The 21,807-nt window shown below is 37.3% G+C and overlaps 1 protein-coding gene across 2 annotated transcripts; it reads right to left on the bottom strand.

Annotated features, from left to right (window-relative positions):
• Position 1: 1 nt before the first annotated feature.
• LOC127161100 (polymeric immunoglobulin receptor-like) lies at positions 2 to 19,191 on the bottom strand. Of its 2 annotated transcripts, XM_051103763.1 has the most exons (9): positions 19,027 to 19,191; positions 7,085 to 7,334; positions 6,191 to 6,255; positions 5,800 to 6,102; positions 2,292 to 2,609; positions 1,940 to 2,214; positions 1,524 to 1,625; positions 1,170 to 1,213; positions 2 to 660 (listed from the first exon to the last, which is right to left on the bottom strand). In XM_051103763.1, the coding sequence occupies exons 1-7, from the start codon at positions 19,184 to 19,186 to the stop codon at positions 1,587 to 1,589; spliced, it is 1,410 nt and encodes a 469-aa protein (XP_050959720.1). In that variant the 5' UTR covers positions 19,187 to 19,191; the 3' UTR covers positions 2 to 660; positions 1,170 to 1,213; positions 1,524 to 1,586. The 2 variants fall into 2 exon arrangements, with proteins under 2 accessions (XP_050959720.1, XP_050959719.1); XM_051103762.1 differs by lacking the exon at positions 7,085 to 7,334 and having other exon boundaries at positions 6,191 to 6,505.
• Between the last annotated feature and the right edge of the window lie 2,616 nt (positions 19,192 to 21,807).

Raw genomic sequence — 21,807 nt, 5'->3', positions numbered from 1 at the left:
AAAGTCACACAGTACTTATAGTTATTCTGCCTTTCTTTACAATAAATGGTATTTGATATAAAATGTTATATCTAGTGAAATGCATTTTCATGTGTCTAGATAATTTTAGGAGTCACTGTACACATTTAATTGTCATTGTAAGCCTACTTGCGACCAGATTCCAAGGCATTCCTTTACTGGCATTGAAGGTTCTATGAAAAGGTTATATGACAGATTCTCATGATTTTTAAAATGTTCTTCACACTAAGAAAAACAGTTCTTTTAAGAACAGTTCACTAAAAGGTTTCCTTGGCATAAATGTGCATATCTATGGCATCTCTGCAAAAAATGCCCCTTTTGAAAACTTTATTTTTAAGAGTGGAACTAGCTGAGTGACATGCGGGGACTGACCGTGCTGTAATGACAATAAATCTCCTCGTTATTGAAGGTTACTTTAGTGTCACTGAGAGACTCTTCATGCTTCTGGAAACGGACCGTAGCGTACAGAAGCCCATCAGAGGGGTTTGTGGGTAACTGTACAGTAGAATACAACATGTCGTGTGGATCAGATGAGTCTGAGGGATGAGTAACAGTGGAATATAACACACTTTCCTCAGTTTTTGGGACTAAACGCTGTCTGACGTTTCTGATATTCTCATAGTCACTTGGTACATGAAAGGCCTGAAAACAGATGAGAAAAATAAACTAGATTCAAATGAGAGCTGAACAATTAATGTGAAACTGAATTATGATATGGCTTAATGGAATTAAACAAATGCTAAGATGTAATTAAGTATTAAGCTATTGCTTTGCAATACAAATGATCGCACATTTACTAGAGCGTATATTTTTTGTCACTGCTGGTCAGTCACATGAAACCAATTCACAGGTTCTGACATTCGTTAATAATATGGTTTAATAATGGTTATGGTTTAAGGGAAGGTTGTGGATTTGAATGGCATAATGGTTGAGGAGTGAATAACCAGTGCTCTCTTCCACCCTTAATACCATGACTGAGGTGAGACCCTTGAGCAAGGCACTGTACCCCCAACTGCTCCCAGGCGCCGCAGCAATATACTCTGGGGTGTGTGTGCAACTGCTCAAATTCCAAGTATGGGTCACCATACTCCCTTTCCTTTCCTGACTCTGCTTCATGTCAACAAAATGTTCACTAAAAAAGAAAACCTCACCTCTCCACCACCCATCTCTGTCCTGCCTGTGGAAGAGTGCTGATCTGCAAACAAAACTTACAATAGTTACAACATGCAACAATACACAAAAGTTGCCTTAAGAAAACATAATATGAGCTGTTTTGTCAATTTGGGACTGGGTGTGTAGCATTTTAGTGTCTTCGGGTATAAGGTTGGAAAAAAAGTCAAATAATTAGAGATAAAAATACAGGCCCATTTTCTAAGAAATTAAATGAGGACTGGATAAACTGCTCATGTTATTTGAATTCAGAATGATAGGGAGAAAGTAAAAACAGAAGCAGGTCACACAAGGCCAGTAGACCGTTAAATCATGTGTGTGTTTGCAATCATCACCTCGTGTCTTGATGTATCCTAATTTGTATAATAACAGGACTGACACTCCCATCAGCAGTAGAGTCACACAAACCCAAGAGATGATGATTCTGTCAGAAACATCTGGAGAACAGATGCCAGTAATACCAGTGAAGTTAAAAAACACAAATGTGCAATAAACCACATTTTACATAAAGCATACAGCCACCATATCTTAGCATTTAGTGTCATTTTAATTTGCATCCGCAAATTTCCTAAAATCTATTTGTGGCTGCTCAGTTCTTTCACTTCTGCTTTCAAAACCTGAGGAAATGACAAACCACTCAAATTCTCTCTCAACCATTTAATCTCTAAATTTACCATTATCTGTGAGGTCTAGACACTTACTGATGCTAATCACCTTCAAAAATGTAATTCAAGTAAAAGCTAAAACTTACTTTTTTGACTTCTAGATTAACTTTCGTGATGACATGAGCTCCACACCAGTATATCCCAGAATCCTCTTCTCTCAGATCAGTGATGTTCACAGTAAAGACTCCAGTAGATGCTTCATCACTGAAAGAGAATCGATCATCTCTGATCGTCTCCAATGAAACTCCATCCTTCACACACATGGAGGCTTCATGTGCTTTGCAGAATCTTTTCTGATCTTCATCCTGATGTTTGCACTGGATTGACACGTCGTCTCCTTCATACTTAGTCAAGTTCAGCTCTGGAAATGTTCACAAATACAAGAACATCAATTCACAGCCGTAGTTTCACATATTCAGATGAATAAACCTTCCTCACCCTCGTTCATGATGACGATCAGATGAGTGTAAAGATAACTGAAGTCTCTTTTTAATGTCACTGCACACCAGTATTTCCCAGCATCCTCTGCTGTCAGTCCAGTGATGGTCCCAGTGAAGACACTTGCAGTGACGTCATCATTCAGAGTCAATCTGTCAGTCTTGGTCTCTTTCTCTTCTCTCACAGTCTCATTGAGAGTATTTCTGTCTCTAGTGGAGCACTTCCCCTTACAGAGAGACTTTGACTTTGATTTATTGATTGAATCATAAGGGCAGATGATCTCAGCAGATTCTCCTTCATGTCTTACTAGTAAAGCCACTGCAAACAAACATAGACATTTAATATGAATGATTCTAAATATACAGATTAAACAATTGCATACACAGTGCCTGCACTTCATTGCTAGGGCTATTGCCAATTGTCACAGAATAGTGGCTGTAGTATTTGCACAACAAAGAAGTATAAAACAGCCTAAAACAGAACCAGAACAAAACTATGTATAACAATGATGAGACCAAACAATGAACAGAAGTGGACAAATTGACAAGGAAGGAAACTATAGAAAACAGGGAGGCAACACAGGGAAAATTAAACCAAAACAGACTCCAACTGAGGAGGGAGGGAGGGGGGAAGTGAAAGGCAGGAACCGGGAGAAGGTGATGATGGGAGAAACCGAGTGGTGATGACACAGGGAAGACCCTGGGAAGAGCCTGATTTGAAGGCTGATGACAGGGGAACAACAAACAGAGATGAACCCAGGAGAACCAGGGTGACACCAGAGGCTTGGAGGTCCAAGGTAGAGACCTGCAGAGAGTGCGGCGTGGGACAAGATTTGATGGGTGAATGCGGGTGCGGGGGATAAGGTCCTCATGTATGTGCGGGTTGCGGGAGAATAGAATTATTTGCAGGACTCCCGCAAAATGGAATTATCTTAAAATTAATTTACTAAAAACAAATACTCTGTTATTTATCTACTGCACAAAAGCAACAAGAATGACTAACATAAAATAAAAACAATTTACAGGCGTAAGGTCGGAAGCTAATTCTTGCATTGTTATTTAATAATCGCAGGATCTTTAAAGGTCAAGTTGGATGGATCAGAAGCACACGGGCACAAGGATGTCTTCCAGTGGTGGAAAAGAGGATGTCAAGAATTTCCGAGATTGAGCAAATTAACACTATGTACTTTGCATTCCAGCTTCCAGTGCACCATCGGAGAGAGCTTTCAGTATTTGCGGTCGCATACTCGAGCAGAGACGCATTAATCTGAAGCCCTCATCAGTGAATGACATGTTATTCCTCCATGGACACATTAAGTAGGCCTACATTTTTTTTTTTTTGTTAATAATTCAGTTTATGTTTATTTATTTAGCTAAATATTGAAAAATGTTATTTATTGAGAAATAAGGATAACTTATGTTCAGTGTTTGGACATTGTTAAAGGCTAACGCACGTTCTGAAGCAGTTTTAGGCCAAATGCTTTTCTGTTTGACCACTTGAGAAATCTATGTTTATTATTATTTTATTTCATTGCAAAATTATTAGCCTATTTCTAACTGTTCTGCCTGTATTTATATGTTCTGAAAAGCTCCTCGTTCGTGTTCATGTACATCATTCCTTTTAATTAAACTCAAATAAAATGAAACATATTTGTTTATTTTCCATTTCTTTTTTATTTATATTCAAAAGGGAAGCAAGTGAAACAAATAACAGAGTAGCGGGAAGAAGCGGTGAAAATAAAACTACGTATATGTTTACCTGTGGGCTTTTGCAGGCGGGAGCAGGACAAAACTTGAATACTGCGGGCGGGAGCGGGAGAAAATAATATGTATTTTTGCGGGAGCGGGACTGAAAAATCCATCAGCAGGTCTCTAGTCCAAGGCCAAACTCGTAGGACCAATGTGGAGCCAGAGGGAAGGATGAGCACTACGGAGCCAGAGGGTGGAATGACCGTGGAAGAGGCAGGTTGAAGACTGACCAAGGCAGAGCAGCTGAGATGAGGAAGCCTGGAGGAGTTCAAGAACTTATGAACCCCACTGGAGCCAAGGGAGCATAGAACCAAGAAGGAGCTGAAAGGCCACAGGTAGAGTCCAGGGCACAGGACGGAGCTGGGGACTAGGGACCCGAGGCAGAGTGCAGTAAACAAGGGAGGAGCTAAACAACAGAGGCCAGATGCATTTTACCCTCAGCAGCAGGAGTGTTGACGGGGTTTTATTCCACAGCTAGCTCCACAAGGATTCCCATGGTGTGACACATTGTTGCTGGCTCATGCACCTGCTCAGACAAAATATCGGGCTCTAGATTGGGGCGATCATTGGCTCAGTCACATCCTCTTGCACTGGCTTCTGTATTGCGGCACGCTCCGGCTCTCTGTTTGAGGTGGACTCTAGCAAATGCTCCATGCAGCGGGGTGATGGCTGGCTAGGCTCTGGATCAGTGGGGCTGGTGATATCCACCACAGGGCAGACAGTGAATGCCAATCTATTGTTCTCAAGCACCCACTCCACACAGGTGGTGACTCAGACAGCTTAGCTTCTGTTGAGGTGTTAATTCTGATAGCCTTGTGAGCAGTGCACAAACATACAGTGCTGTTGTGCTACGGGTGTCCCGATTTTGAATCCCAACTCATGGCCCTTTACCCGATCCCACCCCCCAACTCTCTCCCACTTTTAGGGGCAGTTGTGGCCTAACGGTAAGAGAGATGGACTTGTAACCCAAAGTCGTGGGTTCAAGTCTCTGTACCAGCACTGAAACAACTGCTGGGTCCCCTGGGTGCCACAGCAAAAACTGGCTGCCCACTGGTCTGGGTGTTTGTTCACTATTGCAGTGTGTGTGCACTTGATGGTTTAAATGCAGAGCACAAATTGTGAGTATTGGACTTGTTTTTCTAAAAATGTCCTAAAATGTGCACAGATAGCTGTCCAGGTAGTGAGTTAGATATGCTATATCTAAAAAAAAATCCCTTGTGTGGTCAAGCAGGAAGAGACGTACAGCACAAAGAAAGCACTGTAAAAAAAATATTTTCTAGGTTGAGTCTTCTGTCACAGAAAGGTGGCTATAGTAAGTGCATGATGAAGGAGTAGAAAACAAAACAAAAAAGTAATTATTATAATCCACAAAGAAGCATAATGACATATAACACTGAAGAAACTGAACAATGAACAGAAGGAACTCAGGGCTTAAATACACAGGGAGCAATTAAGTAAAAATAGAACAGGTGTGGGACAAATTAAATAATGCCTAAATAAAATACAAGAATGTAAAATTTAGCTAATTTAACATAAAAAGAATTAGCAAATGATTCTGGTCATTAAAATATTGCTCATTTAAATCTACACCTGCTATGGTGTCTATTTATTTATATATTTAATTTTATAATTTCTATATTTTTGAGTTTGTCCAAAGCTAATAAGCAACTACTCTGTGTAATTTACCTTTATGCCACTTACATTTACATCATGACTCATCATTAATATTTACTACAGTGAAAACATCTGAGTTGACTCACCAATGATGTTGAGCTGAATTTTAGTGGTCAGGGAGATGAAAGTCAAATTTGTGTCTCTGGTTTCTGCTCCACACCAGTAAACTCCAGCATCTCTCACACTCACATTACTGATGATCACTGTAAAAACTCTCTCTTCATTTCTCTCAGATGAACCATTCATTTGTGTCACTTTAGATGAGCTGATGTTTTGACAGATGTGATTATCATCCACTTTGCAGAAATGAACTTCATGTTCCTCTGGGATCTGACAGGTGATGTTTATTTCTTCACCAAGATGAGCAGATTTGGTTACAAATGTTGCATCTATAACCCAAGAGAAATGACAATAATAATAATAATAATCAGAAGAAATATGTCATACATACAAGATAAAGTATTTGATGTTTCTCACTGTGTTTGACGTTCAGCTGAAGTTCAGTGAATCTCTCAGTATAGTGAGATACATTCACTCCACACCTGTATGTTCCAGCATCTGCAGCTTTCAGTTCTCTGAAAAACACCATCAAGACTCCTGCTCTGGTGTCGTCATATAAAGAAACATCTCCATTCTCCATCCATTCATCCTGAACTCCTGGATTCTTCCTCTCTGAACATCCATCTGATTCTTTACAGATGTATTTTGGTTTGGTTTTGTATTGAGGATGTTCACACTTGATCATCAAACCACCTCCTGAGTAGCCGCTCACTCTAGACACGCCCACTTTAGCTGTCAATCAGATGTTTTATCAATTTAAAATACACCTCATTAATTAAACCTCCTTCTCAGTGACTGTGCATAGCCTCTATAGAAATGTTTGATGGCTACACTGTGATTAATCTAAACTGACTCACTGATCACGATGAGCTGAATTTGAGTAGTCAGGGAGATGAAAGTCAAATATGTGTCTCTGGTTTCTGCTCCACACCAGTAAACTCCAGCATCTCTCACACTCACATTACTGATGATCACTGTAAAAATCCTCTCTTCATTTCTCTCAGATGAACCATTCATTTGTGTCACTTTAGATGAGCTGATGTTTTGGCAGATGTGATTATCATCCTCTTTGCAGAAATGAACTTCATACTTTTCTGGGATCTGACAGGTGATGCTGACTTCTTCATCAAAAGGAGCATATTCTGTCACTCTGTTTGGATATTTTGCATCTATAAACCAAAAGAAATTACAAAAAATCAGAACAAATACTTACTTAAATACACATAAGTATTTGATGTTTCCTCACCTTGTCTGATGTTCAGCTGAAGTTCAGTGAATCTCTCAGTATAGTGAGATACATTCACTCCACACCTGTATGTTCCAGCATCTGCAGCTTTCAGTTCTCTAAAAAACACCATCAAGACTCCTGCTCTGGTGTCGTCATATAAAGAAACATCTCCATTCTCCATCCATTCATCCTGAACTCCTGGATTCTTCCTCTCTGAACATCCATCTGATATTTTACAGATGTATTTTGGCTTGGTTTTGTATTGAGGATGTTCACACTTGATCATCAAACCACCTCCTGAGTAGCCGCTCACTCTAGACACGCCCACTTTAGCTGTCAATCACACATATAACATCTAATCATTATCAAATCTGCCACAAACTTGGATTGTAAAAACTTTTATATAAGATTTGATTTAGAGTTCGACTTACTAATAATATGTAGCTGAACAGTAGTAATAATGGAGTAACTGTATGGGTGTGTATTGGTCCAGACTCCACATAAATAAACTCCTCCATCATCTGGTGTCACAGCAGAAATTGTCACACTGAAGACATTTTTATGTTTGTCATCAAAAATACTGAATCTTTCTTTCTGATACAGTTTGTCATTAGTGGAGATCACCTCATCAATGATGTCATTTTTGGTTTTGAATATGGTCTTCCCAGCATTTATTTGTTGCCATGAATATTTGCAGTTAAAATCAGCAGTTTCTCCACTATTTACTCTCAATGTCTTTGCCACTCCACAACATAAATCTGTCAAAATTCAAGGTGGGATAACTACATATGAACATAAAACAAAGAAAACACTAAAAATGGATGTGACTATACTACTTACCCTTAATGTGCAGGTAAACTGTATTAAAAACAGTGTATGATTGTCTGTTGATCCGAACTCCACATAAATAAACTCCTCCATCATCTGGTGTCACAGCAGTAATTCTCACACTAAGGAGATTTTTATGTTTGTCATCAGAAATACTATAATATCTTCCTTTCTCATTCCATCTTTTGTAAATCATTTCAATGGAGTCTTTTCCTTCTTTGAATATGATCTTGGGATCATTAATATGATTCTGTGAATATTCACAGCTGAAGGTGGCAGTTTCTCTAATATTCACCATCACTCTCTTTGACACATTACAACATGATTCTGTGATAAAGAAAAATAAGAAATATATTTCATTTTTATATAAACTTTGAGATTATCAGTAGTTTTACTACACAAAGACTTTGCTCTTAAAATGACTGACCTTCTTTTACGTTCAAAGTCATATCAATGGACCATCTGCTTCCAACCCTAATCCTGTATCTTCCAGCATCATGTTGATTGAGTTCTCTGATGTAGATCATGAGTTTTCCCTCATTGTTTTGAAACAGTGTGAATCTTCCTTCATTAATCCATTTATTATGTTTCTTATCATATATTATTCTTATCCACTCAGATAACTTGTATTTAGATATGTATTTAGCAGAGTAACTAAACCAAAACTCTCCAGAATCAACAAGAACGCTTCCTCCAGAATATCCAGTCACATCAATATATTTTATTGCACCTGTCGATCAGATTGATACTGTGATCAGAAAGCTGATGAACAGAAAACAGCATCATTACTGCAGTGATGAAAGAGAAAAGCTCTGACCTGAGATCAGGTAGAAAGTGAAGAAGATGAGGAGGATCTTCATTGTGAGTTGAGTTCAGTCTTCTTTATGCTGAATGATCTCTGTGTGAATCTCTCTGTCTCTACATCTGTCTGCTTTAGTTACTTCCTCTTTATTCAGCTCTTCATCAGTAATGAGCAGCTTTACTGGCTCCTCCCACCATCACCACTGACTGAATATCACATTAATCACACTGAAAGAGCGCCACCTAGTGGATATGATAGGGCATGAAAGGTAAAAAAAAAAGATAAACAGAACACAGAATATAGAATCACAGTATAGAAGGGCGTCTATATGACATTTATTATTTTTTAGCTCTACACCATTCATTAACAAATAAATAAATGTGAAAACAAACTATAAGGCTGTAATTGTGTTTACAGACTCAACCAGTATCATGCTTTCGAGGCATATTTGAGCAAACTATAAATACTGTATGATTTCTAAATTTGATATCAGCAAGTATTTATCTTGTATAGAGGTGTGACTACAAAGAAGCCAACAGAGAGCATATAACAGGACAACAACGAACTAACCTAATGCCAAGTTCACACTACAGGATTTTAGGCCAAATTTGCAAGTCAACAAGCTCACCGACAGGTTGGGCTCTGATCGGGAACAAATCAACAGGTGATCAGCACTCTGCAGTATTTAGTGTGATCTACTGGATGACACACCAAAGAGGCTCGCTGACATCTCGCCAACACCAAACAAATATCTAGCATGTTAAATATCTGGACCAGTCAGCCAACCCAACAAAGTGTAGACGCAATGTAAACAAGAGATTGATTTTGCCTTTGTGTCACTGATTATAGCAGAATTTTTGAGATTGCGATAAACTGAAATGAAAGGCGGCATTTTAGTAATTAAGGGAATGCTCTTTGCGTGCTTTCTTGTCTATATATTTCATTCCAAATTTGAAGAAAAGTTGTTATTGTTGCTGCTAATAGGACCAATGTGGCGTACATGCTGCAAGTTTCAGGAGTGACATCCGCTTATAAATGGGGGATTCTCTTGAAATCGCAGTGACTGACATCTTTCTTTCTCTTTTCCCTTTTTTCTCTTAAATATATATAAATGGGTCGCATCAATTTAAAAAGGAAAAAAAATAGGGTCGCTCTCAAAAAAAGTTTGAAAACTATTGCTTTAGACCATGCACTTAGATCGTTAAAATAGGGCCCTATGGATGAGACTTCTGGTTCATTATCCGCTATAGGGAAATAACAAGAAGTATCGTCATAAGGGATCAACTCAACTACTATTTCAAATTTTCAAATGATCTTACGATTATCTTATAAAGGACTAAAGAATAATTTTTAGCTTATTGAGTACAACATTAGTGTGTAAAAATAGAGCACTTTAAATACATTATGAAAGTGCACTTAGATGAAAGACACTTTCTATGATTCTTAGCACCTGGTATTTTATTTATTTATTTGTTTTTAAGTGGCACTCCCATTGAAAGAAACTAGAAAAGTACACTAGAAAATTTGTTTATTAATTTGTTTATTAGTTGTTGTTTTTTCCTTTATAAACCAAAATGTGCTATAAACCTATAGTTCAACTATAAGTACACACAATCAAATACATCATCTGAATAATGAACTGGGTATCAAAAGAACACAAAACCTAAATGAAAAACAACAATGACTAAAGCAGCTTTCCTCACAATAATGTTTATGACTGAAAACCTGAACAAATCTACAGCAGGTCACCTAGCATCAAGATACTGAGAGAGATGAAGACAGGAAAATAGTATTTAACAGCTCTGAACAGACTACAAATTATGATTCCCAAGCTCCATGTGTCTCATCATAAAGGTTGGTTCAACTTGTGTCTGTTTAAGAGCTGCTATAAGAGTCTTTAATATCTGTACATGTCAAGAGTTGCCACGTATTATGTGTTTGAAGTGGAAACTATACAGCATATTCTAGAAGTGTCACTCGAGGGGTGTTATTTCCTGTTTTCATCATGACCTCACATAAACTGACATGACAAGCTATTTTAAACATGTGAAAGAAGCAACATGAACTTTGCAGCAGAAACTTTAAAATGTCTCATTCGACACACCGCCGTGCATTAATATCAGCAGCAACGCGTGACGATCTGTGATCTTTGTTATAAAGGAACTAGTTCAGTCTTATGTCGTAAATGACCGTGGTGTAATCAGAGTGAATCCAGTCCTTACTTAAGGTGACTGTAGCGTCACTGATAGACTTTTCATGATCCTGGAAACTGACAGCAGTGTACAAGAGCCCATCAGAGGGGATTGTGGGTTACTGTAAGTAGAGTGGACTGTTTGTGTGAACATCACCTCGTCTCTCATGTCTTAATTTCCACACAGTCAGAGTGAATCCACCAATCAGCAGCAGAGTCACACACACACTAATAATGATGATCACAGAGAAATCTGAGAATAAAACACAGAGAATGTTAGTTAAAGAGAAACACAGAGATACACTGTATACTTATGGTGTTAATGTCCAATTTACACATTTATCAAGAACATGAGCTAAAGTGATGTCTAATCTGTAGCATAAAGCTGCTCTGATTCTGATTAAACTATTCATGAAATCCAACCCGGTGTTTTTATATCCAACACAAAAGTCTGTTTTTACACTTACAGGTTTTGTATATATATATACAGGGATTGGACAGTGAAACTGAAACACCTGGGTTTAGACCACAATTAGTATGCCGTTTGGCCTCCTTTTGCAGCCAATACAGCATTATTTCATCTTGGGAATGACAAATACAAGTCCTGCACAGTAGCCAGATGGATTTTGAGCCATTCCTTTCGCAGAACAGTGGCCAGGTCACTATGTGATGTTGGTGTATGAAAACATTTCCTGACTCGCTCCTCCAAAACACCCCAAAGTGGCTCAATAATATTCAGATCTGGTGACTGTGCAGGCCATGGGAGATGTTTAACTTTACTTTCATGTTCATCAAATCACTCTTGTCACCAGTATTGCTGTGTGTATTGGTGCATTATCATCCTAATACACGGCACCACCTTCAGGGTACAATGTTTGAGCTATTGGGTGCACATAGTCAACCTTCACACTCTGCTATATATATATATATGAAAGCAACTGTGAGCCTAAACAAACTGTAAATAAATTAAATATTTAAAACATGAATTTGGTAATGTTTGATGATCCATTACTGACCAACATCACTGTGAGTTCTCGTGTGAAGCTTCATCAATTTTATGTACAGTCTTTCATTATAAGTTAAAGCTGAAACACTCTGCAGCTGAATGAGTGTATTTTAGTCTCTGTTCTGCAGAACTGTACACGTTCACCTTCATCTCTCTGTCTCTAATAGGTCTCATGTGGTCTGTGGGTTTCCTGAATAAAGACTGTTGATTCTTCACAGCCAAATTAAACTAAGACTCCGAACATTCAGCCCAGTATCTCTAAAACAGGGTGTTCAATTCAGCTTCTGGAAACCCAAAGTTTAGCTAACATCTGCTTCATTGCATTTGGGAGTTTCAAGAAATCCTAAAGACCTTGATTAGTGGGTTCAGATGCGTTTAATTAGGATTCAAGGTAAACTCTCCCTGCGTCCCAATGTGCATACTATCCACCCTATCTGCCCTAAATACTATTGAAAATGACTAATTTCACATAGAATTTAGGATGGATAGTAGGCACATTAGGACACAGGTCCAGTAAGATGGAGCACGACTGGACACCACTGCTTTAGACACAACCACTTTATCTGTTAATCACAAATATCACAAAATCAAATCTGCTACAAACATACTTTACCAACTTTTATACCAAACTGATAATACTTACTAATAATATGTAGATGAACAGCAGTAATAATGTAGTAACTGTACGAGTGTCTGTTGATCCAAACTCCACATAAATAAACTCCTCCATCATCTGGTGTCACAGCAGTAATTCTCACACTGAAGATGTTTTTCTTTGTGTCATCCGAAATATTAAATCTTTCTTTCTTATTCTATGTGTTGTAAATCACCTCAATGGAGTCTTTTTCTTCTTTTAGTATAATCTTTGAATGATTAATATCACTCTGTGAATATTCACAGCTGAAACTGGCAGTTTCTCCAATATTCACCATCACTCTCTTTGACACTTTACAACATTAATCTGGCATTGACATGGAGAAATATACAATATGAATATAAATTCTTTTAAATGATCAGCAGTTTCACTAAAAGACTTTGATTGTAAAATGACTGACCTTCTTCCACATTCAGAGTCACATATCCACGCTGGTCGTGAAGGACGTCAATTGCGTATCTTCCAGCATCATGTTGATTTAAATCTCTGATGAAGATCATGAGTTTTCCCTCATTGTTTCAGAAGAGTGTGAATCTTCCTTCATTAATCCATTTATCATGTTTCTTATCATTTATTATTGTTTTCCACTCTGGTAATTTGGCCATATATTTAGCAGAGTCACTGAACCAACGTTTCCCAGAATCAACAAGAACACTTCCTCCAGAATATCCAGTGACACTGAAGCATCTCACTGCACCTGTCGATCAGATTGATACTGTGATCAGAAAGCTGATGAACAGAAAACAGCATCATTACTGCAGTGATGAAAGAGAAAAGCTCTGACCTGAGATCAGGTAGAAAGTGAAGAAGATGAGGAGGATCTTCATTGTGAGTTGAGTTCAGTCTTCTTTATGCTGAATGATCTCTGTGTGAATCTCTCTGTCTCTACATCTGTCTGCTTTAGTTACTTCCTCTTTATTCAGCTCTTCATCAGTAATGAGCAGCTTTACTGGCTCCTCCCACCATCACCACTGACTGAATATCACATTAATCACACTGAAAGAGCGCCACCTAGTGGAGGTTACAGTGTCTGACACTGAGAGCTCATACAGGTTTCATGTTTTCTATGAAAATTGAAAACTAAATTGATCTGCATCATTTATATCTTCCACTAGAGGGCAACAGTATAATGTACATGTAATTTTACTAAGGTCAATTTGATTTTCCTCATCCAACACAGGGGTTCTTGAATTTTTTTGAGCCAGGCATCGCTTATAGGCTTGAAAAATTTCAGGACCACTTCATAAATATAACAGTGATTAATCCTAAGGTTACAGTGGGGTACAGTAATGGAAACAATGTGCTTATTTTAGTGACAGAAATAGTACCCATCTGTAAAAAAAGTGCTTTTTAATAATAATTAACTTTTTTTTTTTTTTTCAAAGTTAAATTGTTGGGAGAAAAAATAATAAAAGAATGTAATAATAAGCAGTTAAATCACATAGCAGAGTTGAATTTTATTATTACATACATTCAAGAATAATGTAAAATACAACCAAACAAAATGAAATGTACAGACATTATAATATGTATTTCAGTTCCCTTTACTCCACAACACATCCTTTACATTTTGTGTATTTAGAACAATACAGAAATATAGAAAAATATAGGTAGTCTACAAAATACAATAAAATAAATTGCAGTGGCATTCATTACAAACTGCATACTGTTTGAGTCATTTTTGAAAGTCTAACACAGGGGTAGCTGCACCCTGGTTTTAATATAATGTTTATTATACAAATTACATATCATAAAAATAAAATAATATATATATATATATATATATAATATATCCCCTATTGGAGTAAAAACTTTCTTTTTGAAGCTCAATCCTCATTGGCCCTTGTGTGCATGTTTTTGTGCCATATGTGAATATTCAGAATCTAAATAATAAAGATTGATGAAGATCCTATGTGCCACTGGGGATGAGACACACAACGATACAAATATGGTTCATTGCAAAATGGTTTTCCTTTTATTTACAACATATGGGAAGTCTAATACTCTTCCATGAACTGTTTCTTTCAGAAAAGTGGATCTATTATAATGTACGTGTGCTCCAGCTGGTTGGACTTATTAGCAAAAATAGTTTTGAGATTGCAAAAAATAAATATATTTTTGGAGGAGGGCTGGGATATACTTTAACCCCTTAACATTTCAGGAAAATTTCACTAAGCACAAAATGTACACTGGACCTATAACAGGATAAAGAATATTTTAATTTTTCATATTAAATCAATTTACAGCATGTTTTTATATAATGGAAAGTCTGATATATAGATACATATTTTCTTTTTTTAATCACAAAAGTAGGTGATTGAAGGGTTCGACTGGAGAAAAAGAACAAGCCTTCTGTACAGACTCACCACATCAATGTGTCTCATCTGTTTGCTGTCTGATAGTGATCTCAACCATATCACAACACAACATCAGAAACTGACATTTACATCTCTGTCTAAACTGACAATTATATTTGTATCCTTCTCAGGCTGAATTCAGAAAAGCAAACTAACATGCAAGTTTAACTCTTACTGCTATGTAAAGATACTCCATGATATTTTAAAAATTAGTCAGAGACAAAGCTGACAAATGTATCGTTATGTTATGCTGCCTTCACACCATGTCATAATTTCCGTAATTCTGAGAAGACAACACGTGACATTTATATCTTATCATGTTGTCGGACTCGCCTAAGTAGCACCAAAATAAACCTGGCAGTGGTCACGTGGTACAGCTGTCACTGGTCCAAGTCGTAACTCTCAGAACATTCAGAGTTTACAAGTTGTAAACTCTGAATTATGAGTTCGGGAGCATGTGAAGGCTTTGGCGTTGATAGTGTTGCCATAGAAACATAATTCACATAGAGTAGAACATGAATGCAGCATTAGTATATTTATGTCATTTTATTAAATGCACTAAACAATAAAAATGTATGACATATTAAGGTCATTTAAAGCTCATAGTTGAGGTTTAGTTTGATCTCCCCATAAAAGCAATAGTCTAATCATACATTGGTAATGCATCTCAAATGATGACTTTCAGTAAATGTTGAAAGTGATTTCTAACTGAGATGTATCTCACTGTTGGTTTCCTGAATAAGTCTGTTTAATCTTCAAAATCAAACTTAACCTTCACCACTTTTCTGTGGCTTCGAGCTGGACTGAACAATGTGTTTATCACACAAAAACAAATCACCTCCAGTGTTGATTAGAAACAAAAGCAAAAATGTCAAAAATAGAGCTATTTTCATTTCTGAAGTAGCAAACAAATAAATAAATACTTCAGTTAAAGTTAACTTCTTGTTTGTTGAATGTTTATTTGCTTCATTTTGTTAATTTGCATTAATTTTGTTAAATTTTTGATACAATTCCATATTATATTCTGACCAGGCACAGCAGTATCAAAATAAATCAAATTAGAAATATGTTATTGATTGCATTTGAAACTGGAAGTTTTACATCCAATCACATTAATGGTGTCTCAAGACCATGAACTGTCTTGAGTATTACAACACTAGTGGCAAATGACTGTGGTGTAATCAGTGTCAATCTCATCCTTACTTAATCTCACTGCAGAGTCACTGAGAAGCTGTCCACGTTTCTGGAAACTGACAGCAGCGTACAGGACCCAATCAGAGGGGATTGTGGGTGGATCATCATGACTGTTCATTGGGACTGATCCAGGATCTGAGAGAGAATCACGTCTGCTGTCTGCACATGATGACTGAACATGGATGAAATATATTTTAAAATTGAAAAACATTGTATAAACATTACATACGTGCAAGCACACACTGTAACTCACCATTGAATTTTTCTCTCTCTTTGTCTTGTCTGATGTTGAGGCTCTTTCTGATTAACCCAAAACAAAATGAATTGATCATTGAGGCAAAGACAAACTAGGACAAACTAGAGACGAAGAGCAGCTTCAGGACAGAAACTTATTGAGTTAGTGAGAGTGAGAAGATGGAAATAGATTAGAGACACTCAAATAACTAATTATTGTTTCAACAAATAATGAATGATCAAACCTTGTCTCTTGTGCCGTATTTCACACACAGTCAGAGTGAATCCACCTATCAGCAGTATAACACACACACAAATAATGATGATCTTGAAAAAATCTGGAAATAAATCACAAAAACACAGTCCAGAGATGAATGACATAATATCCACACATTAGTTTAGTTAGCTCATTGTCTAGTGTTGTTTGTGTTTGGCTCACACAAGATTCTTGTTTGTAACTCTCTTTCATTTTGTTTAATTAAAGCTGAGCTGCATTTGGATTTCAGTGCTTCATCCCATCCTCTTCCTCAACCCGCCTGTGACAGAACTCCAGACTCAGGAAAGGATTACCTCTGAACTCAGCACAAGAATATTCTGTACTCCATTTACCAAAATGGCAGCGGAATTGAAAGATATGTGGAGGAATTCCTGCAGCATTGTTATTTAAGGTCCAGTGATCACAGGGAACTGATGGATTTGCTCTGAAGTTGGCTAGACACAAACATCTCCCCACGGATACTAGCAGGAAATTTTAGCATTATGCTAGAATGGTACCCGGACATGGTACTGTGGCTATGTGGCTCCTGATTTACTTTTGGAGCATGACAGAGACACAGCTGGATCTTCTATCCCTACACCTATTTCTTGGCCAGCTATCCTAACATCTGGCACTCAGCCGACACTCTCAGTTCTATCAGCACTCCAGACATTCCCAGGTATACTGACAGATGCTTGCTGCCCAGCCGGCCCAACTCAGTCCTGAAGGGCCAGTGTCCTGCAGAGTTTAGCTCCAACTTGCCTCAGCGCACCTGCCTGGAAGCTTCTAGCATGTCTAGTAAGAGCATGATTAGCTGGTTCAGGTGTGTCTATCCAGGTTTGGAGCTAAACTCTGCAAGACTCCAGGGCTGAGTTTGGGCACCCCTGTGCTATCTTCTCTGCCAATACTTGTTAATAAACTTCAGAAACTCCATTTGAAAACTATTCTTCATTATCTCTGAATTAATCAGTGTTATGTTCCTCAATAAAGACTTTTTCTTCATAGCAAAATGAAAGAGACTCTACACCTCCAGCTCTTTTCTCTGGCTTTGATCTGGAATTTGTCAACCACATCACTTCATCAGTTTCTGTTCATCAATATGGATAGACCCAGATGTTCTATATGTTAGTAATTTTTATCTACTGAGGACCACTTATTATATTAATATCTAATTATTTGTGTAGAAAAAAACACTCACAAGTTCTACTGCATTCAATTTAGGAGCAACAAAAAGACCATGTTCAAATTCACAAATAATGACTTTAGAATGACCCTCTCAATGTCACTCAATGTAGATCTGACCCTGAGAGATTATTCAAGTGTTCATATCTGACAAACAAAATATACTGCCTCACCCCTTTTCTTGTTGATGTTTAAATGCACTTTAGTGGTGACGTGAGCTCCACACCAGTATATCCCAGAATCCTCTTCTCTCAGATCAGTGATGTTCACAGTAAAGACTCCAGTAGATGCTTCATCACTGAAAGAGAATCGATCATCTCTGATCGTCTCCAATGAAACTCCATCCTTCACACACATGGAGGCTTCATGTGCTTTGCAGAAGCTTTTCTGATCTTCATCCTGATGTTTGCACTGGATTGACACGTCGTCTCCTTCATACTTAGTCAAGTTCAGCTCTGGAAATGTTCACAAATACAAGAACATCAATTCACAGCCGTAGTTTCACATATTCAGATGAATAAACCTTCCTCACCCTCGTTCATGATGATGATCAGATGAGTGTAAAGATAATTGAGGTCTCTTTCTAATGTCACTGCACACCAGTATTTCCCAGCATCCTCTGCTGTCAGTCCAGTGATGGTCCCAGTGAAGACACTTGCAGTGACGTCATCATTCAGAGTCAATCTGTCAGTCTTGGTCTCTTTCTCTTCTCTCACAGTCTCATTGAGAGTATTTCTGTCTCTAGTGGAGCACTTCCCCTTACAGAGAGACTTTGACTTTGATTTATAGATTGAATCATAAGGGCAGATGATCTCAGCAGATTCTCCTTCATGTCTCACTACTGGAGCCACTAAAAAAAACACAGCCATTTAACACAAAAGATTCTAAACAGACTATATTTACCACAATTAAAGGGCTACTTCACTGCTAGCAAAATGGGATTTCAGTAAAACTTGGCTGTCTATGCAGCAGAATGGTGAAGTAAAAAATGATCAGTACTTATAATGCACTTCATATGTTGCCATCCAAGGCTACTCCCACCAGTCTGCTTTGGATATGTTTGACCAAAGTCATATAATGCCTTGGTTTAGTAGGAAATTTGTACCATAATGCAGTCACAGTTTTGAAGTGATACAACTACTCTTACAATGACTATTTTGTTAACAATCCACTGGCAAACCAACTGTTTGCTGACAAATAAACAAAACTTACTCATTCCACAGAACTCAGAGAAAAGTATATATACTTTTGACACTGTAACAATAAAAAGCGGGTCAAAAATGAGTGAAGTTACACTTAAAATCATCTGAATTGACTCACTGATCACGATGAGCTGAATTTTAGTGGTCAGGGAGATGAAAGTCAAATTTGTGTCTCTGGTTTCTGCTCCACACCAGTAAACTCCAGCATCTCTCACACTCACATTACTGATGATCACTGTAAAAACTCTCTCTTCATTTCTCTCAGATGAACCATTCATTTGTGTCACTTTAGGTGTACTCATTATATGGCAGATATGATTATCAACCTCTTTGCAGAAATGAACTTTATGTTTCTCTGGGATCTGACAGGTGATGTTGACTTCTTCACCAAGATGAGCAGATTCAGTTACAAACTTTCTATCTGTAAACCAAAAGAAATTACATAAAATCAAGACTTCATATATATAAATGTATCTGATTTTTTACAGATGTATTTTGGCTTGGTTTTGTATAGAGGATGTGCACACTTCAACCTGTTCTCATCAATCTGCGTATAAATACCACGACTGTACACTTTCCAATTGCATCTAATGCATACAACAAAGTCCAATTTTGTGTGCACATTATATGCCAATCCTTCCCATTAACTTCTGTGGAGAGCCTGATTCACATTTATCAACTTTAACATCTCACAAGTACTACAAGCAAACACTGACTATTTTCTAGAAGATACTGACAGTTTTTACTACTCACCCATAATACGTAGATGAACAGTATTAATAATAGAGTAACTGTAAGACTGCCCTTTGATCCAAACTCCACATAAATAAACTCCTCCATCATCTGGTGTCACAGCAGTAATTCTCACCGTAAAGAGGTTTTCATGTTTGTCATCAGAAATACTGAATCTTTCTTTCTTATTCCATGTGCTGTAAATTGTCTCAATGGAGTCTTTTTCTTCTTTGAACAAGATCTTGGGATCATTAATATGATTCTGTGAATATTCACAGCTAATATTGGCAGTTTCTCCAATATTCACCATCACTCTCTTTAATCCTTTGCAACATGCATCTGTCATTCACAGTATAGAGATTTTTTATTTATTTATTATTATTATTTTGCATATATAAAAGCTCTGATAATTAAAGACACAATAACTGACCTTCTTTCACATTCAAAGTCATATTAATGGACCATTTGCCTTCAACCTTTATCTGATACTCTGTAGCATCATGTTGATTTACATCTTTGATGTAGATCATGAGGTTTCCCTCACTGTTTTGGAACAGTGTAAACCTTCCTTCATTAATCCATTTATCATACTTTGTATTATTTATAATTATTCTCCACTCTGGTAATTTGGCCATATATTTAGCAGAGTCACTGAACCAACGTTTCCCAGAATCAACAAGAACACTTCCTCCAGAATATCCAGTGACACTGAAGCATCTCACTGCACCTGTCGATCAGATTGATAATGTGATCAGAAAGCTGATGAACAGAAAACAGCATCATTACTGCAGTGATGAAAGAGAAAAGCTCTGACCTGAGATCAGGTAGAAAGTGAAGAAGATGAGGAGGATCTTCATTGTGAGTTGAGTTCAGTCTTCTTTATGCTGAATGATCTCTGTGTGAATCTCTCTGTCTCTACATCTGTCTGCTTTAGTTACTTCCTCTTTATTCAGCTCTTCATCAGTAATGAGCAGCTTTACTGGCTCCTCCCACCATCACCACTGACTGAATATCACATTAATCACACTGAAAGAGCGCCACCTAGTGGAGGTTACAGTGTCTGACACTGAGAGCTCATACAGGCCTCATATTCTCTATATAAGGATACTTATACTAAAGCAATTTTATCAGCATTATTCAAATATTCCACTAGAGGGCGATAATACATTAAATTACAAGCCAGTTTCGGTTAAAACAAAACTTGACGAATATGCCATAAACAAGATATAGTACAAAATATACAACATACAGCTGACATAAATCATACATCAGGGAATACTGAGGAACAAAGGCTGATCTACTCTCATATATAGAAACATCTTGATCAAGTATTTATTAAATAATGTCCATTAGTGGTGGGCATTCTGACGATTTTATATTGTGATTGACCTTGAAGACGTCCATCTACTTTTCAAGCGAATCGCAAAGATCTTTGTTGTCCTCATAATAATTGTAAAACTACAACAATGACTGCCCACTAGGCTCAGCGCGAACGTTAGTTTTACCACTGCTGTCAATTTCCGAAATGCACCTAAAATATAATCCATATGCTTTGTGATGTTTCAGAAACTAGGGTTACCCCAGCTAACACAGTTACGTCGTGACAAACTGGACCGGACCATATGCTTTGTTGACTTTGTGATTCCCATATTCATCGTAGCGACATTATATTGTACGTCGCTAGAACGTGGTGAGTACGTCGTAAATGAGCAAAACCAGTGCATTCATTTATTAATCAGCATTTATTCAGTGTTATTTCTACAAACACTAAGCGAATACATTTTGAACATTACACCTATTCTTTAACCATGCAAAGTGTTACCAAGTCATGAGCACAGATAATTTAACACATCAATACATAAATCATGTAAATTTTACTGAAGTATTTTAATTTTACTGAAAAGTTTCTCATTACTGATGGGTATAGTTAACGATTTTATCTGTAAAAATGATCAATAATTAATCAATACTCATTGACAACTCCCTATAATCTGGTATAAAAAAAAGACACTGATAAAAAGAAAGGAAAAAATTCAGTAGTGACTTCTTTATTACTTTAAGTTAATTTGTTTCCTGAGTGTTCTGTGTATGAAACACCTGCTACAAATATCTGATGGTGATGTGTTTCAATACTGCTTCACTATCAAAAGCAAAACCTAAACAATAT

Source organism: Labeo rohita, unplaced genomic scaffold, assembly GCF_022985175.1.
Source record: "Labeo rohita strain BAU-BD-2019 unplaced genomic scaffold, IGBB_LRoh.1.0 scaffold_543, whole genome shotgun sequence".
Taxonomy (NCBI): domain Eukaryota; kingdom Metazoa; phylum Chordata; class Actinopteri; order Cypriniformes; family Cyprinidae; genus Labeo; species Labeo rohita.
This window is presented reverse-complemented; position numbering and strand designations above follow the sequence as displayed.

Excerpts from the sequence above, each read along its gene's own strand:
- LOC127161100 (XM_051103763.1), bottom strand. The coding sequence starts at position 19,186 with ATGAATGGTTCATCTGAGAGAAATGAAGAGAGAGTTTTTACAGTGATC. Across the intron at positions 7,335-19,026 it reads AATTCAGCTCATCGTGATCA|CTAAAGTGGGCGTGTCTAGA; the intron begins GTGAGTCAATTC and ends TGTGATTGACAG. Across the intron at positions 2,610-5,799 it reads AATTCAGCTCAACATCATTG|TGGCTTTACTAGTAAGACAT; the intron begins GTGAGTCAACTC and ends GTTTGTTTGCAG.